The sequence below is a fragment of the Mytilus californianus genome, unplaced genomic scaffold (assembly GCF_021869535.1).
Source record: "Mytilus californianus isolate M0D057914Y unplaced genomic scaffold, xbMytCali1.0.p SCAF_6, whole genome shotgun sequence".
NCBI lineage: Eukaryota > Metazoa > Mollusca > Bivalvia > Mytilida > Mytilidae > Mytilus > Mytilus californianus.
The window spans coordinates 106,972,637-106,986,812 of record NW_026262712.1 but is presented as its reverse complement, the minus strand read 5'-3'; the positions used below and the strand labels follow the sequence as shown (position 1 = coordinate 106,986,812).

Here is a 14,176-nt window from a genome sequence, read left to right as displayed (position 1 = left end):
AGGGATCTAAAGGAATAACAAATAGAAAAAACTGGCAAATGCTAACGTAATATGTTGATATTCTATTTCATTGGCATTATTGCTTTTGATTTTTCAGAGTTAAAGCCCTTGAACTGTCTAAACATTTGGGAAAGGTAATCATTTATCAAATGGTATTTTTACAATGTCTATGAGCTTTTGATGCTTTGGAAGAAAAAATGATATTCAAGTATCAGAATTTTAGCAAGGATTTTGAGGGCTATAATTACTTTTGCTTGAAATGAAAATAACAATGTTTGAGTAACAGCATAAAACTAATGCAGTTATTGCATGGTCTTAAATACATGGAAAAAATACAGTATACAGTTCTCACTTTCTTCATAAGTCTGTTTTAAACAAAAATTTTCTCAATGCATAATTTTCTCAATACTTAACAATATTATGTTCTACCATAAAAAAAGAGGAAGCTCAATTTTTTGAGTATCACTTTTATATTTTTGAGAGTTATGCATCTGACTTGTTGCAGTCTTGAAACAAAGATGTTTCATTTTGAGAACTTAAAGCTTGCCTTTGAAGTTGAAGTTGGATACTTATTTGTGAAATTTATTTCTGTTGTAGTTTTTGTCTTGCCTTGACGGAGTCAAAAAGTGAGACATAGGTATGCTGTTTCCAGCGTCAGCGGCGACGGTGGCGGCAACAATGTATTAGTTTGTGATTAGGTCTAGTTTATGGTGAACCACTAGTGGTAGGTCAATGATATTTGGTATGCAGTTGTATTAGCATTGGCACATCTCATTACCATGGAGATTATTTGGCCCTGCCCCCTCAGTCATGGTCTATTGACTTCTTAACTTTGTTTAGTTTACATGTATTAATTTGTGATTAGGTCAGTTTATGGGGAACCACTAGTGGTAGGTCAATAATATTTGGTATGCAGTTGTATAAGCATTGGAATATCTCATTTCCATGGAGATTATTTGGCCCTGCTCCCTCAGTCATGATCTATTGACTTTGAAACTTTTGCTTAGTTTTCATGTATTAGTTTGTGATTAGGTCAGTTTAAGGGGGACTGTTAGTGGTAGGCCAATGTTAATTGGTATGCAGTTGTATAAGCATTAGCACATCTCATTTCCATGGAGAATATTTGGCCCAGCCCCCTCAGTCATGGTCTATTGACTTTGAAACTTTTGCTTAGTTTACATATGTATTAGTTTGTGATTAGGTCTGTTTAAGATGAACCACTAATGTTAAGTCAATGATATTCAGTATGCAAATGTATTGGCATTTGCAAGTTTCATTTCCATGGAGATTATATAACCCAACCCCCTCATTATGGTTCACTGACTTTGAAACTTTTACATAGTTTACAAGTTAATGTTTGTGTTTAGGTTTGTTTAAAGGGAACGACTTATGAAAAGTCAATGGTATTTGGTATGCAGTTGTATTAGCATTGGCACATCTCATTTCCATGGAGATTGTTTAGCCCTGTACCTTCAGTCATGGTTCATTGACTTTGAATATTTGCATAACTAACATGTTAAAAGTATTGCTATTTTAATTTCAACATTTGCATTATCAAAATAACAAATAGGTGAGACATATCTCTGTGTTACAGCTTTTCTATATAAGCATGCAAAGCAAACCTTGGATCAACTTGCTTGCTATGTTTGTTTGGATGTTTGTAAACAACAGGTAGGTAGTCTATTTCAGTCTGTTTACTATATACTGGAATTTGATTGGACAATAAACATTAACTTTATTTAAATGTTAAGTTTCACATTGTATGTCAATTTTTATTGTCGAATCAAATACCAGTATATATTAAACAGACTGAAACTCTGCCTACCCTTTTGTTTACAAACATCCAAGCAAACATAGCAAGCAAGTTGATCAAAGGTTTGCTTTGCATGCTTTTATAGAAAAGCTGTAACAGTTTATTAATAGAATTGTTTGAAATTTTGTATATAAAAAAAAAGTAAGGCATGACTTTTGACATTTTAATGAATTTTTGTTGAATATGTCTTTTGAAATTCAGAACCTACAAATAAAACTAAAGCAACGAAAGTTGTTGACTGTGAGACATAACAATGTTTTTGTTGATTTCAGTTCACAATGCATGAAGATGAAGGTTTAGCAGTTATCCAGATACATAAAAATGAGAATTTTGAAGCACTTGTCAATGTAAGTTCAATTGTTATTTGTTAAATTTCTTTTTTTAAGCTTATCCATACTTTACGATGGATTTTTCTTTTTTATTAATTTTTTTTTTTTTTACAAAATATCACTTATTTCTTCTTAGTTCATATTTTCTTATTCCTGATGTGATATAACCAATATTTTTCAAAGTTTATTTTCTAATGACTCATATGTATGGAAATTGATATTTTACATGCGTATCAACCTTCTCAATGAATTCTAAAATGAGGTATTTAAATATGGTTTAAAATGAAAACTAAGCACTACGATATGCCTCTATTTTTAGCTTGTTTTTATCTTTTTTCCCTTTTTTTAAATAATTTTAATCATGTTAACAGTCACTTTAATATAATGTACGCTTGTTATTCTTTAAATGTATAGTTGCAATGATTATATAAAAGAATCTATACTTGAACAAAAGTATGAGGAGGATGAGATTTAGGGTCAAAGTGATCTTGAAATCAAGTCTATTGCAGAATTTCTCCAATTTTCAGAAATTAATGTTGAATCTATGTTTTTCAATAGAACATTGACATTGTTTCTTTGTTTTGAATAATTCATTTTTTATGGTTTATACAATGATAAAATAATAAAAAAAAAAAGTCTTAACCTTTTCAATCACAAAGGTTGAGAAACACCAACCCCGAATAAAGATATTCATAGAGGAAGCGTTTCTATTGAATATCTTCTTCTTGATGAAAAAAAGGATGGCAAATAATGGTATGACAACTTTTAAAACAATTTTGTTGAATGCATAAGCGTCAAAACATACCATCTCCTTTTGTGATATTCATTGTTTCCACTAGATCACCCATAGCTATTTCTTTTTAGATTGAAAATTTTACACTTGAAGGGAAGAAACCAACATTTAGTGCTGCTAATTTAGTATGGGACCTACGAGATGTAAGTAAACCAACGTTTAGTGCTGCTAATTTAGTATGGGACCTAAGAGATGTGAGTAACACTAAACTGCCTTCATTTATTCATCTGTTAGAATACTTTTAAATGTATTTTTAAAATAAATATTTACTCTTATTAGATTCTTAGACATTGATTATCAGAAAAAAATTAGAATTATGCTCCATGTTTTTGGACAGAGACTAGTGCAAGTATCACATTGTTATTCATGTCATAGCAAATACCTTTATTTTATTGTCTGTTCTGAAATTGCAAGTAATATTTTCCACTGAACTTTTAATAAACAATTAGTCAATAATTCATGCCCTTTAATTTAATAGAAGTTTTACTTTTAGTAAAAGCTTGGACAACTTTATTTATCGGAAAATTGGGGACCATTTAAAATATTGTTTCTAAAGTAGACCTTTTCTCCTAGTAATGCAACATTTATCTGAATATTGTTAAACATAAACATTGTGTAATGATTTGAATTTCAGTTCAGAAAAGATTCTGATATATCAGCCAGTAGGTTTGAGGACAATGAAGAATTGAGGTATTCCTTACGATCTCTAGAGAGGTTTGCTCCATGGGTCAGACATGTTTATATCATCACCAATGGACAGATACCATACTGGTTAAACATGGAAAGCTCCAGACTTACTATTGTTACACATCAGGTGAGATTGATACTATATATTGCGAAATTTTGCAATGTGTAGAACGTTTCCTTTTTTCTCCAAAGACATTTAATTGCGAAATTTACCCTACGCAAACAATTTACTGTACATTCAAATGCATTGTATAGGGCTATGAAATGTGAAATAACCAGATATACTGTAGTTTACTACTATAGTACAAATCTCTCATTTCCCTTTTTTCTTGATTAAGGCAAGGTAAAAGAGACCAATTTTCAACAAATTTTGCTCATGAATGAGAAAAAAATCTAGATCTGAAACTTTATAATGAAATGGAGATGTGGTGTGATTGCCAATGAGCTTACTATCTACCAGAGTTCAAATGATGTAGATACTATCATATATTTCTTGACATTGATAACAGTAAAAAGTACTTATTGCTATTTTCTCAAATTTTCCTTTGATCTTTTTTTGTGATAAATTTTCATATAGCGCTACTCGAGTGATATTGGATTTTCTCAGTCGAGTAGAAAGAGAATGTATGATGATATAAGCATAAGTCAGTGAGATTGCCTAGGAAAATAGCAATAAACAGATTATCAAAGGTCTTATAAACTTGTGGATGTATCTCGGCAACATCTCAAGGCTGTTACCCTTTGGTGAGATTGTAGCTGAGAAACTCCCTCATGTTTGAAAAACCATCGATGAACAATAAGTACCATTAATAGAATGCTTCCAAATTTGTTTGTAGGAGATATTCACAAACACATCACATCTACCAACATTTAGTTCTCCTGCCATAGAGGCTAACATCCACAAAATACCTGGCCTATCACAGAAATTTATTTACATGAATGATGATGTAATGTTTGGTAAAGATGTGTGGCCTGATGACTTTTACACCTACAGTGATGGATATAAGGTATGATAAATATGTAATATTCAACACCGCATGAAAGTTGTATTTTTTTTTTAACTTTCAAATTGTTCACAATTAATTTCTAAGAGAGTAGTTTTAATGTCTTAATTACAAATCTTATAAACTTCATCTTCTATACATAAGATCCCATAATTTATAAATATACTGGTGGGTGATTCACTGTTTTGACCTTGTCTGTCGATCTGCCTGTGTCTTTCATTTGATATTTTTAGCAGCTATAGAAAGAAATCAATTTGGTCTAAATCTTGATAACATTAAGTTGTGCAGTGTATAAATTTTTATACGACCACAAAAATTTTTGAGGTCGTATATTGGTATGACGTTGGCTTCGTCGTCGTCCGAAGACACATTGGTTTTCGCACTATAACTTTAGTTTAAGTGAATGGATCTCTATGAAATTTTACCATAAGGTTAAATACCACAAAAGGAAGGTTGGGATTGATTTTGGGGGTTATGGTACCAACAGTTAAGGAATTAGGGGCCAAAAGGGGCAAAAAAATAAGCATTTTCTAGTTTCCAGACAATAACTGGTGGAACGGTGTATGGATGGATCTCTCTGAAATTATACCACAAGTTTCCATACAGTCCGTGTAACGTAAAAGTTAACAATACGAACGATGCCCGAATCATGTACGGACGATGCCCGAACGATGTACGTACGGTTCCCGAACGGTGTACGAATGCAAACGAAACGCTAACCGAACGTTGTACGAACGCTGAACGAATGATGTACGAACGAAACCATGTACCATTAACCATACCATAAACGATAACATAAGCTCCCTTTTATCGTACATCGTATGGTATTGCGTCAATCTTATATCGTATCGGTTAGCGTACATCGTTTCGTTTAGCGTATATCGTATCGTTTAGCGTACATCGTTTCGTTTAGCGTATATCGTATCGTTTAGCGTACATCGTTTCTTGGCGTACATAGCTTCGTTTAGCGTATATGGTTTTTCAAAATATATAAAACATGAATTGTGTTCTGTTAAATCTTTTTATATAGGTTATCATAGGCGTAACATTTAGATTGGATGCATATTTCAGTTTTTAATTAATCATTTAATAAATTATAACTTAATCTGACTCGATGTTGATCCAAAATTATTTACATAAACAGTTTGAAAAATAAACACTGAAATAAATTTAAACAAATTAAAAGATATGATAGCCGTGGAAATACGTACTTGGTGAATGTGCGAGTAAACTGCAGTCTACAGGGTTTTCAGTCAACATTTTTTGAAAATAGCCTAAGGTATTAATATTCTTTTGACCTAAATGAACAATGTATTTTAAATGGAATTCGGAATTAATCTAATGTTCTTACAAAGTATATTCGGGGTCTTAAGGTTTGCCTTTTGTTTAAAAAGTTTGTTAATCATATTTATATATTCTCTTTTATCGCATGTATTTAAACATCGACTGAATAACAGTTTCATCTACATATCGTAATTAAACTTATTTTTTTAGATTATAGATATATTTTTATTCATCTATCAAATCAGTCGAACAAAATCAAATATATGAGAAATTTCAAATAAAAACAATTACCCGTTATGTGCCTCATCAACAGCAAACATAAATCCTTACCAATGTACAAACGATAGTGTATTATTTTTACTACAAATGCACTTGATTTTAAACAATAATTAAAAAAGAGCGCGTACAGCAAATGAAAAATTTCGAATTCTTAAGTGAAATTATAATTGAGCGTCTTCATTTTTGAATTTTCTAACAACAAAAACTAGACCATTTCCCTCTATTCTTAAATGTTCTAAGACCATTTTCCTCTATTTTTTATTTTGCCCGTTATACTCTATTCTTATTTCATATTTTTTTTTCTTTATTTTCCTGTATCTATATCCCCTTTATTCGGAGCAACCCTAAATATACATATGCTACATAGGGTCTAAAGGTCATCGCTTGTGCCGTGATACACATGTTTGCATAACAAAGGATGTCCTTGTTCATATTTATAACATTTTAAATGTCCTCCTAATAAAACATCCAATAGTTGCCACTGGACGTTAAACAGCTAACTATAAATTTATCCGTCATATTCTTAGTTTTGTTATAATGTGTAAATCAAACAACATAATGAAATACTTGCAGATTTTCACTGCCGAAATAATGGGAAATAATTGCACACAAAACCACTCAATTACATCCCTACGCCACAAAGTCTAGCTTTTTCACATGTAAATAAATTACTATCATTAATCTATTTCAAAATAATTTTACTAATTTGCCAAAAACAAAAAACAAACAGTTATTTTCATTTCTTTTTTTAAACAGATCGATTGTTTTTCAATGGTCGGTGCCTGACAGCATTTATAAAATCTTTTTCCATTTTTGCCAGTAAGAAAGCTACATAGAACACGAAAAATCAGTGTCTTAGAAATACTTCCGGCTCAGTTTTCCAATTTCTTTTGAAATGTGGTTTAATGCAAAAATGTAAGTCCTGAATACTGCATTTGTACCCACCAAGCATTTGGGATTAATAACAAATCTATGGTAGTCTCTTTTACTTTACTTTGCATACAGTAAAGATAAGAAATAAACAAATACGTCTCCGAAGTATGTTGCTATTGGTGATTTTTTAAAAGATGATACCGGTATATCTTTCTTGATAACGCGTGAGCTTCGGGGGGGGGGCTTCGATCTCTGGAACCCGTGTACACTAGCTCTGTCACGGACACGCTGGGGTATGTTGCGGCCACTAGGCGCCTCTTCGAAGTTCGGGCGTACACTAAAAAAAATGCCTAGCTACGTCACCTTAGGTGTCTGTATCAATTTAGACTTCATCTTTCGTTTAAATATATTCATATTTCTGGACGTACGTATGTCGGGGTTTAGGCTATTCCATTCAATAGTAGTAGATCGAAAAAAAAAGGATTTTCTGGTTAAATCTATCTATAACTGGGTATCACATAATTGTTTCGCAAATTATAATTAGACATTTGACCAAAAAGTGGCATTAAATCGTAGAGGCAGTCCCATTATATAAAGAATAGAACATAGTGAGCTTTCTGGACTTTCTTCTGTCCACTAGCAAATTTCAGCCTGTTTCACTTAAAATATATAACTTCCCGACAAGCAAACACGGGCAACCCAGTTACTAATATTCCTGCTTCTAACTAAATATGTTCTAAATTGTCGGAATCTTGTTGAGTACAACCATAGCATAGCATTTGTCTTGTAAGGGTTAAAATCAATAAGCCAATCTTAAGACCATGCTAAGATTTGTTCTAAATCGCTATTTAAGACATCCTCTATTGTGTAAGGACTATTACTTTAAAAAGAAAGGGATGTTTCATCAGCACACAATCGAGTTAGTCTTATCAAATTACAAGCTATGTCATATACATGAATAAGGAATAGTAGGGGACCCAATACAGAGCCTTGCGGAACTCCTGCATTAGTATTCTCAAAAGGTGAAACGCTTTTTTTCTATTTGAAATATAACTAATTAAGTGACTAAGACGTTGCGCACGGTATTTGTGTCTCTTTGGAAATATACGATAGATGGCGGGTTATTCAAATTGAAGCTCTTTTCCTATACAATAAATATCCATGTTCTGCATATCATTCGAAAGGAAATAAACCAAAGAAATCGATAACATAGATGAGTGTTTGCTTTGTACATTATGTAATGAAAAACTCTGCTCATTTCGATGCCTATAACGTCATTTTAAGGGTGTCCCGCTGTTACAATTTTGTGCGCGTCTTTGAAATCCCAGTGCGGATTAAATAGTAAGTAGAATGTTATATAATTTTACAACTGTATTGTATACCTATAACGTAAAATGGGGTTTTAGACGTTTTTTACTGTTAGAGAAGGAAGATCGTCAGAAGAGTTTAGAGATGGAAGAGAAAAAATGTCCAAATTAGCTACTCAAGCCGTACACAAACTTTCTGCCTTCACTTTTTATAAGATTTAACGGTTAAAAATGGATTTTAATAATATCAGAAAATATATACATGTCCTAAAGAAGCTCTCTGAAGTCATCATTAAGTAACTGCGGTGTTACTTTAAAAACATCGTCAGTATTCCCGTGTCCAATAAAATGTCCTGATGGACAAAATAATTCAAAGTATAATTCGGAGGCTTTTTATTAAACGAATTCTACTATAGATCTCAAATTTTTCACACCTGTTAACTGATATGGATGGAAAAAACATTCAGTTTTATGGAACGCCATGACTGCCTTATGTTGATGATTATCATTATATGCAGTGGTCACAGCATAATATGCAGCCGCGACAGCATTATATGCAGTGGTCACAACATTATATGCAGTGGTTACATTATATGCAGTGGTCACAACATTATATGCAGTCGTGACAACATTATATGCAGTTGTCGGAACATTATATGCAGTGGTTAAAACATAATATGGGGTGGTCACAACATTATATGCAGTGGTTACAACATTATATGCAGTCGTGACAACATTATATGCAGTCGTGACAACATTATATGCAGTTGTCGGAACATTATATGCAGTGGTTAAAACATTATATGCGGTGGTCACAACATTATACGTATTTTGTTGATGAAGGTGATGATCAGTGATGGTGATGATGATGATTGATGTATGTGATGGTGGTGGTTCTGATTCAGTAAACTTCGTAACTTTTTTGTCGGGAATTGCCGTTTCCAGTCATAATTGATAATGCCCCGCAAACAAAATGAAACAGTTATTGCCTTTAAGTCATGTAATTTAGGCAATTCGATTGAAACTTTATCGGAGAAAAAAATAACGCCTGCTATTGTCTGCAAATTGGACAAACATTATTTTATCCATTTAGGGGTAGTTCATTCAGAAGAAATGGTGAAACTAAGAGTTGAATGCATTAATTATAGTTCTATTTATCTTAAGAAATACGCACGGCATAATGTGAATGGCATTTGTATACTATATGTCTCGAGTTCATTTCATATTGAACAACCAAAAGTTATAAGCCACTTAAAGTCTTTAGTCAATATTCAGTGCCATATTTCATATATATGTAAGACTCAGATCGACGTCCACCGGGAACCTATGATCGAGGTCCCACGGTTCCTCAAATCATGTGGTGCCATGACTGCACATCAAGACTATTACTGGAAGTCTCCTCTTTTCGATGTCTTATATGATTTCATCATTTGTTCCAACTTTGATCTCTTTTTTTTTTATTTTCTCTGAAGTGATCGTTTTGTTTTCGTATAATACTGTCCAAATATACATTTTTTTTAATATTTTATGCATATCACAATGGCTTATGTAAAGGAACAACAAAATCCCGTCGCAAAGAATAAACTAAAACAAATTAAAAAAAAAACGAACATGGATAAATGACAACCGGTTAACCACCGCCAGCAGATTCTGCACTCGGACAAAAATAGTTTGCGTACATGAAACACGTCGATCCACTCAATCTACGTACGATGTATCATTCCTTTCATATTCATATGAAAAAGGGAGATATGGATAAGCTTCAATGAGGCAGCAATCCAACGACAAAGATAACCGTACAACACTGGAGTCATGCTGTCGGCAACAATAGACAGCTATCTATACACTACAATGTATATATAAAACTCTGGCATTTTTTACGTCTTTTGATCTTATTTCAATGATCAGTATCATCATATTCACAAATTAATATGTTTATACTTTAAGTATTTAAAACATATATAATTGTGCATTTCTGATCATTTAACCCCAAATAAACATCTTCAAATTACTCAAGCTGTACACCAAATCCCTAATGCCTAGCGTTGCTATTAAAAGAATCGAAGCTAAACTCATGAATAAAATATCTCACAAAAAAATCTTATGAGAAAAAGTGTTCCTTAGTCACGAACATTTCAGTATAACCTGCAATCTTTTTTTTGTGTCAGCGACTCATCTAACAAAAAAAAAGGTATATCACGAATTTCAGTATAGCTTACGATATTTTTTTTAATCTACTGTGAGTAGAAGAATCGCTAGTCATATGTATGAAAAAGAAGGTTATAATTTATTACATCTAGAAGTAGTAAGGCAGAATGGAGTTTATTTTCTAGAATCTCCAACAGAATTGCCTGTTACATAGGCATGCGATGAGACTAGTATATTAAGATTGAAACTTTTCTTTTACATTTATTTGAGAGAGAGAGAGTATAGTTGTCCGACAAATATGATGGATTGCACACAAACATGTAGCAGGCTCCAGTATATTAATTTACAGACACTCCCAACTCGTTCGAAAAAAATTCCCCATTTACTGGACCCCACATCTTCCAAAATTTCTTCATTTCCTTATTTTGTCAAAGCGTATACTTTGCGTGAAGTTTATTTTTTTTACATGAATATCCAATTTATAAAAAAAGGAAGAGAGAATTCAAATTCTAATAAATAGATTACATTGAATCTGCTGTGTATATACATTGAAAACTGTCTTAGAGACCACTAAAGGGAGAGCAAAATTGTGGTTTCATATGACTGGTGGTCTTTTACACGTTCAATCTATATGAAATGCACTACATAGGGACCTACAATTAATGGTCTTATAACACAGTTTTTTGCTGAATACAGGTGGTTTCTTCGGCAGGTTTGATTGTATAGATAACAAATTGACATACCATTTTCCTCTTCTTTATCATTAAATCAACCTCAAAAAGCCTGCAGTGTGGCTCGGTGGTTACCTCAAGCACTCCGGCTTCCTCATCCAATAAAACCGCCACGAAATAGCCAATAGTGACGAATGTGGCGTTAGACACCAAATAAATAAACCAATCAATCTACTGCGTGCAAATTTTCAATTTTTGAATACAGTAGATTTTTTTTTGTTTTCGCAGAACTCAACATGGCGTGAATATTGATTTTTATACTTGTAAAACAATGTAAAAACAAAACCAAAACCATTGAAATCGAAAAATTATCCATTTGGAAATGATTAAAAAAAAAATGTCAAAGAAGATCTAGTGTAAACCGATACTCAGTAATATCTTGACTAGAAATGGAAGCGCTAAACCAAAAATAATTTATAGTATAAAAAGTGCATGAAATGCATTCCTGATCCATATTTGTTCATTTCAGAAAACATTGATCCATGTGTATATATAGCAGTTACTTAAAAATACACATCTGGTCACTTAAAAGTAATTATATATTTAAAAATCAGATTTCGGCCTGCTGTTAATCTGTTAGGTAGATATTGGTCTATATAAAAAGAGATTTCCATACTTTGCCAAATTCTATAATTTCAAACATATAATAAAAAAAGTATGGATCGCCGTCCCTTCTTTTAAGCTTTTGTTTGTGAAAAAAATATTTCAGATGAACACATGTTTTCCGAAAGCAAAAAACAATACGAAATCATCGTCCTCGTTTTCTTAATAAATCACAGAATAGATCAATTTATTGTAATTATTAAAAGAAGAAGATGTGGCCGTATGATTGCCAACGAGACAAACTTTCATCAAAGACCAGACGACAAAGACGTTAACAATGAGCAAAACCCTATCCTCATAGTTAGCTATAAAAAGCCCCGAAATGACAAATATAAAACAATTCAAACGAGAAAACTAACGGCCTGATTTACTGTACAAAATGTGTAAATTCCTTCATAAAATGATTTTTTCTTTATTATTTGCCCGATAAAACAATCCTGATTTAAAAATTGTAATCAATGAAAACATTTTCTTTTAAACAAAAATTAGACCCCCGACCAACCTTGAAATATTGAAAGTTGACAATGGCATCATCATAAGAGCACGTATTTCTTTTTCAAACTTAATGCACATTAAAAAAAATGCAATTTTTAACACTTTCCATAAAATCGTAATTGATATTAAGATTGTTGACTTATTCGAGTATTAACTGATAAAATAAATACTATGGATTATAATACTAGTATATAAGCCACTTTTTATTAAAAAATAAATAAAACGTACTTCTTAAATAATAACTATTTCACTAGCCAAGATTGGAGACGTCTTCTGGCAAGGAGAACATTGCTAAATTTTAAGAAAGAGAAGAAACTGATAATACACAAATAGTTAAAAGAAAATTAAGAAAATAAGGCATGAAAGGTTATAAGCAAAGACAGTCAATGTGATATGTTGGAAGCACGCTCGTCCTTAGATGTACATATAGCCTCAGATTTTCCGGCATTTGTTTCACTCATAGTGTCAAACTCAGTTTTAAAGTTTCAAAACATTTTGAATGTTGAAAAATAAAAGACGCTTAATAATATACAAAACAGATTTTAAATCATATTACAAGACATCACATTGTTATACAGTGCTACATATTATTGTTGGAGACAATTTATCGCAAAATTAAAAAATTTGCATGTGTGAAATTTTGTTTTAATTCTATGAAATTTTGCATTTATTAATGCTAAGCCCAGCTTAAAAAAATGAAAGCATATAAAGAAGCAACTTAGAAAATCTCGGCAAAATGAATACTTGTTGGAAGAATGTAAATTCTACGGTCTTTTTAAGCGGCATTTTCACATAAGTAGGTTGTAAGCTTTAACGTTTGAAACTTTCTTTCGAAGAACGTCAAAAGCGTATAGTTTTATTGGGAACGTGCGTAACGTCTAAATACATTTTTAAATACAATTCTTTCAAATACTTTGCCCACTGCTGATAATAATGAGATAGATCTATAATTGAAAATCAGTGATTTGTCTCAGGTTTTGAAAATATATATAAATGCTCCAAATCAACACATTTTCAAGATTTTGTGAAAATACGATGGTAATGTGCATCTTTTTTTATCATAAAACACAAATAAATGTACACCCATTGTCAGATCAAAATATCTTAAATACCCCAGTCCAGAGATACCATGTTTATTCTACTGAATACACCATATCGATAATTTTACATTATTCGTACTTGTTACGTAATAAGATCTGTGTCCAGGTAAAGAAAACAGCAAGTGGTGTATATTCTAAAGTGTTTAGCGCCTTCCATTATACAGAGAGAAAATTTATTTTATTCAAGTGTCGCATACTTGTCTACCAAGTTATATACAAATTATATAAATTTGTAATATACATTTCACAATAATAAAATAAGACAAATACCCAGACTAGATAGGCTTATGAGACACTAGACATCTGACGACGACATTTAGCTTTAAGACCATTTTGTTTTCACAAGGAAAAACACCAGTTTAAAAATTATATATATAACATTCTGTTAAAAAATCATATTAAAGGTAAATTGACGGTATAAAAAGGTAAAAGCATAACATCCTCGCAATTTCTTGTTCAGAGCCAGGGACACAGATGTCCAAATGAATAAGAATACACTAAATGCTTAAACAATATATAGTACAATGGACACCAATCACATTTTGATAGTGTACTAAGAGGTTTTCTCGTGTATTTTCTATATTCTAGAGACTTCAACATCCCACCAAAAATACAAAAATTAAAGTCCTAAGTTTTATAAATTAAATGTCATTTTTTTAAATATTATTTGCGAGGCTGCATGCACATTGTTTTCGTATATTTCTTTTCCGCCATGCATAAGTTTAATGTT

The 14,176-nt window shown here is 31.9% G+C and overlaps 1 protein-coding gene across 9 annotated transcripts in view; it reads left to right on the top strand.

Annotated features, from left to right (window-relative positions):
• Nucleotides 1-14,176, top strand: part of LOC127704254 (N-acetylglucosamine-1-phosphotransferase subunits alpha/beta-like) — a 68,444-nt gene that overhangs the window by 11,576 nt on the left and 42,692 nt on the right. For all 9 annotated transcript variants that reach the window (XR_007983204.1, XM_052208205.1, XM_052208214.1 and 6 more), the window contains exons 7-10: nucleotides 2,086-2,160; nucleotides 3,007-3,078; nucleotides 3,570-3,749; nucleotides 4,459-4,629. Coding sequence is in view for 8 of the 9 variants with exons in the window: in XM_052208205.1 (XP_052064165.1) it covers nucleotides 2,086-2,160; nucleotides 3,007-3,078; nucleotides 3,570-3,749; nucleotides 4,459-4,629 (498 nt within the window). In the remaining variant the exon portion in view is untranslated. The remainder of the gene's footprint in view (nucleotides 1-2,085; nucleotides 2,161-3,006; nucleotides 3,079-3,569; nucleotides 3,750-4,458; nucleotides 4,630-14,176) is intronic.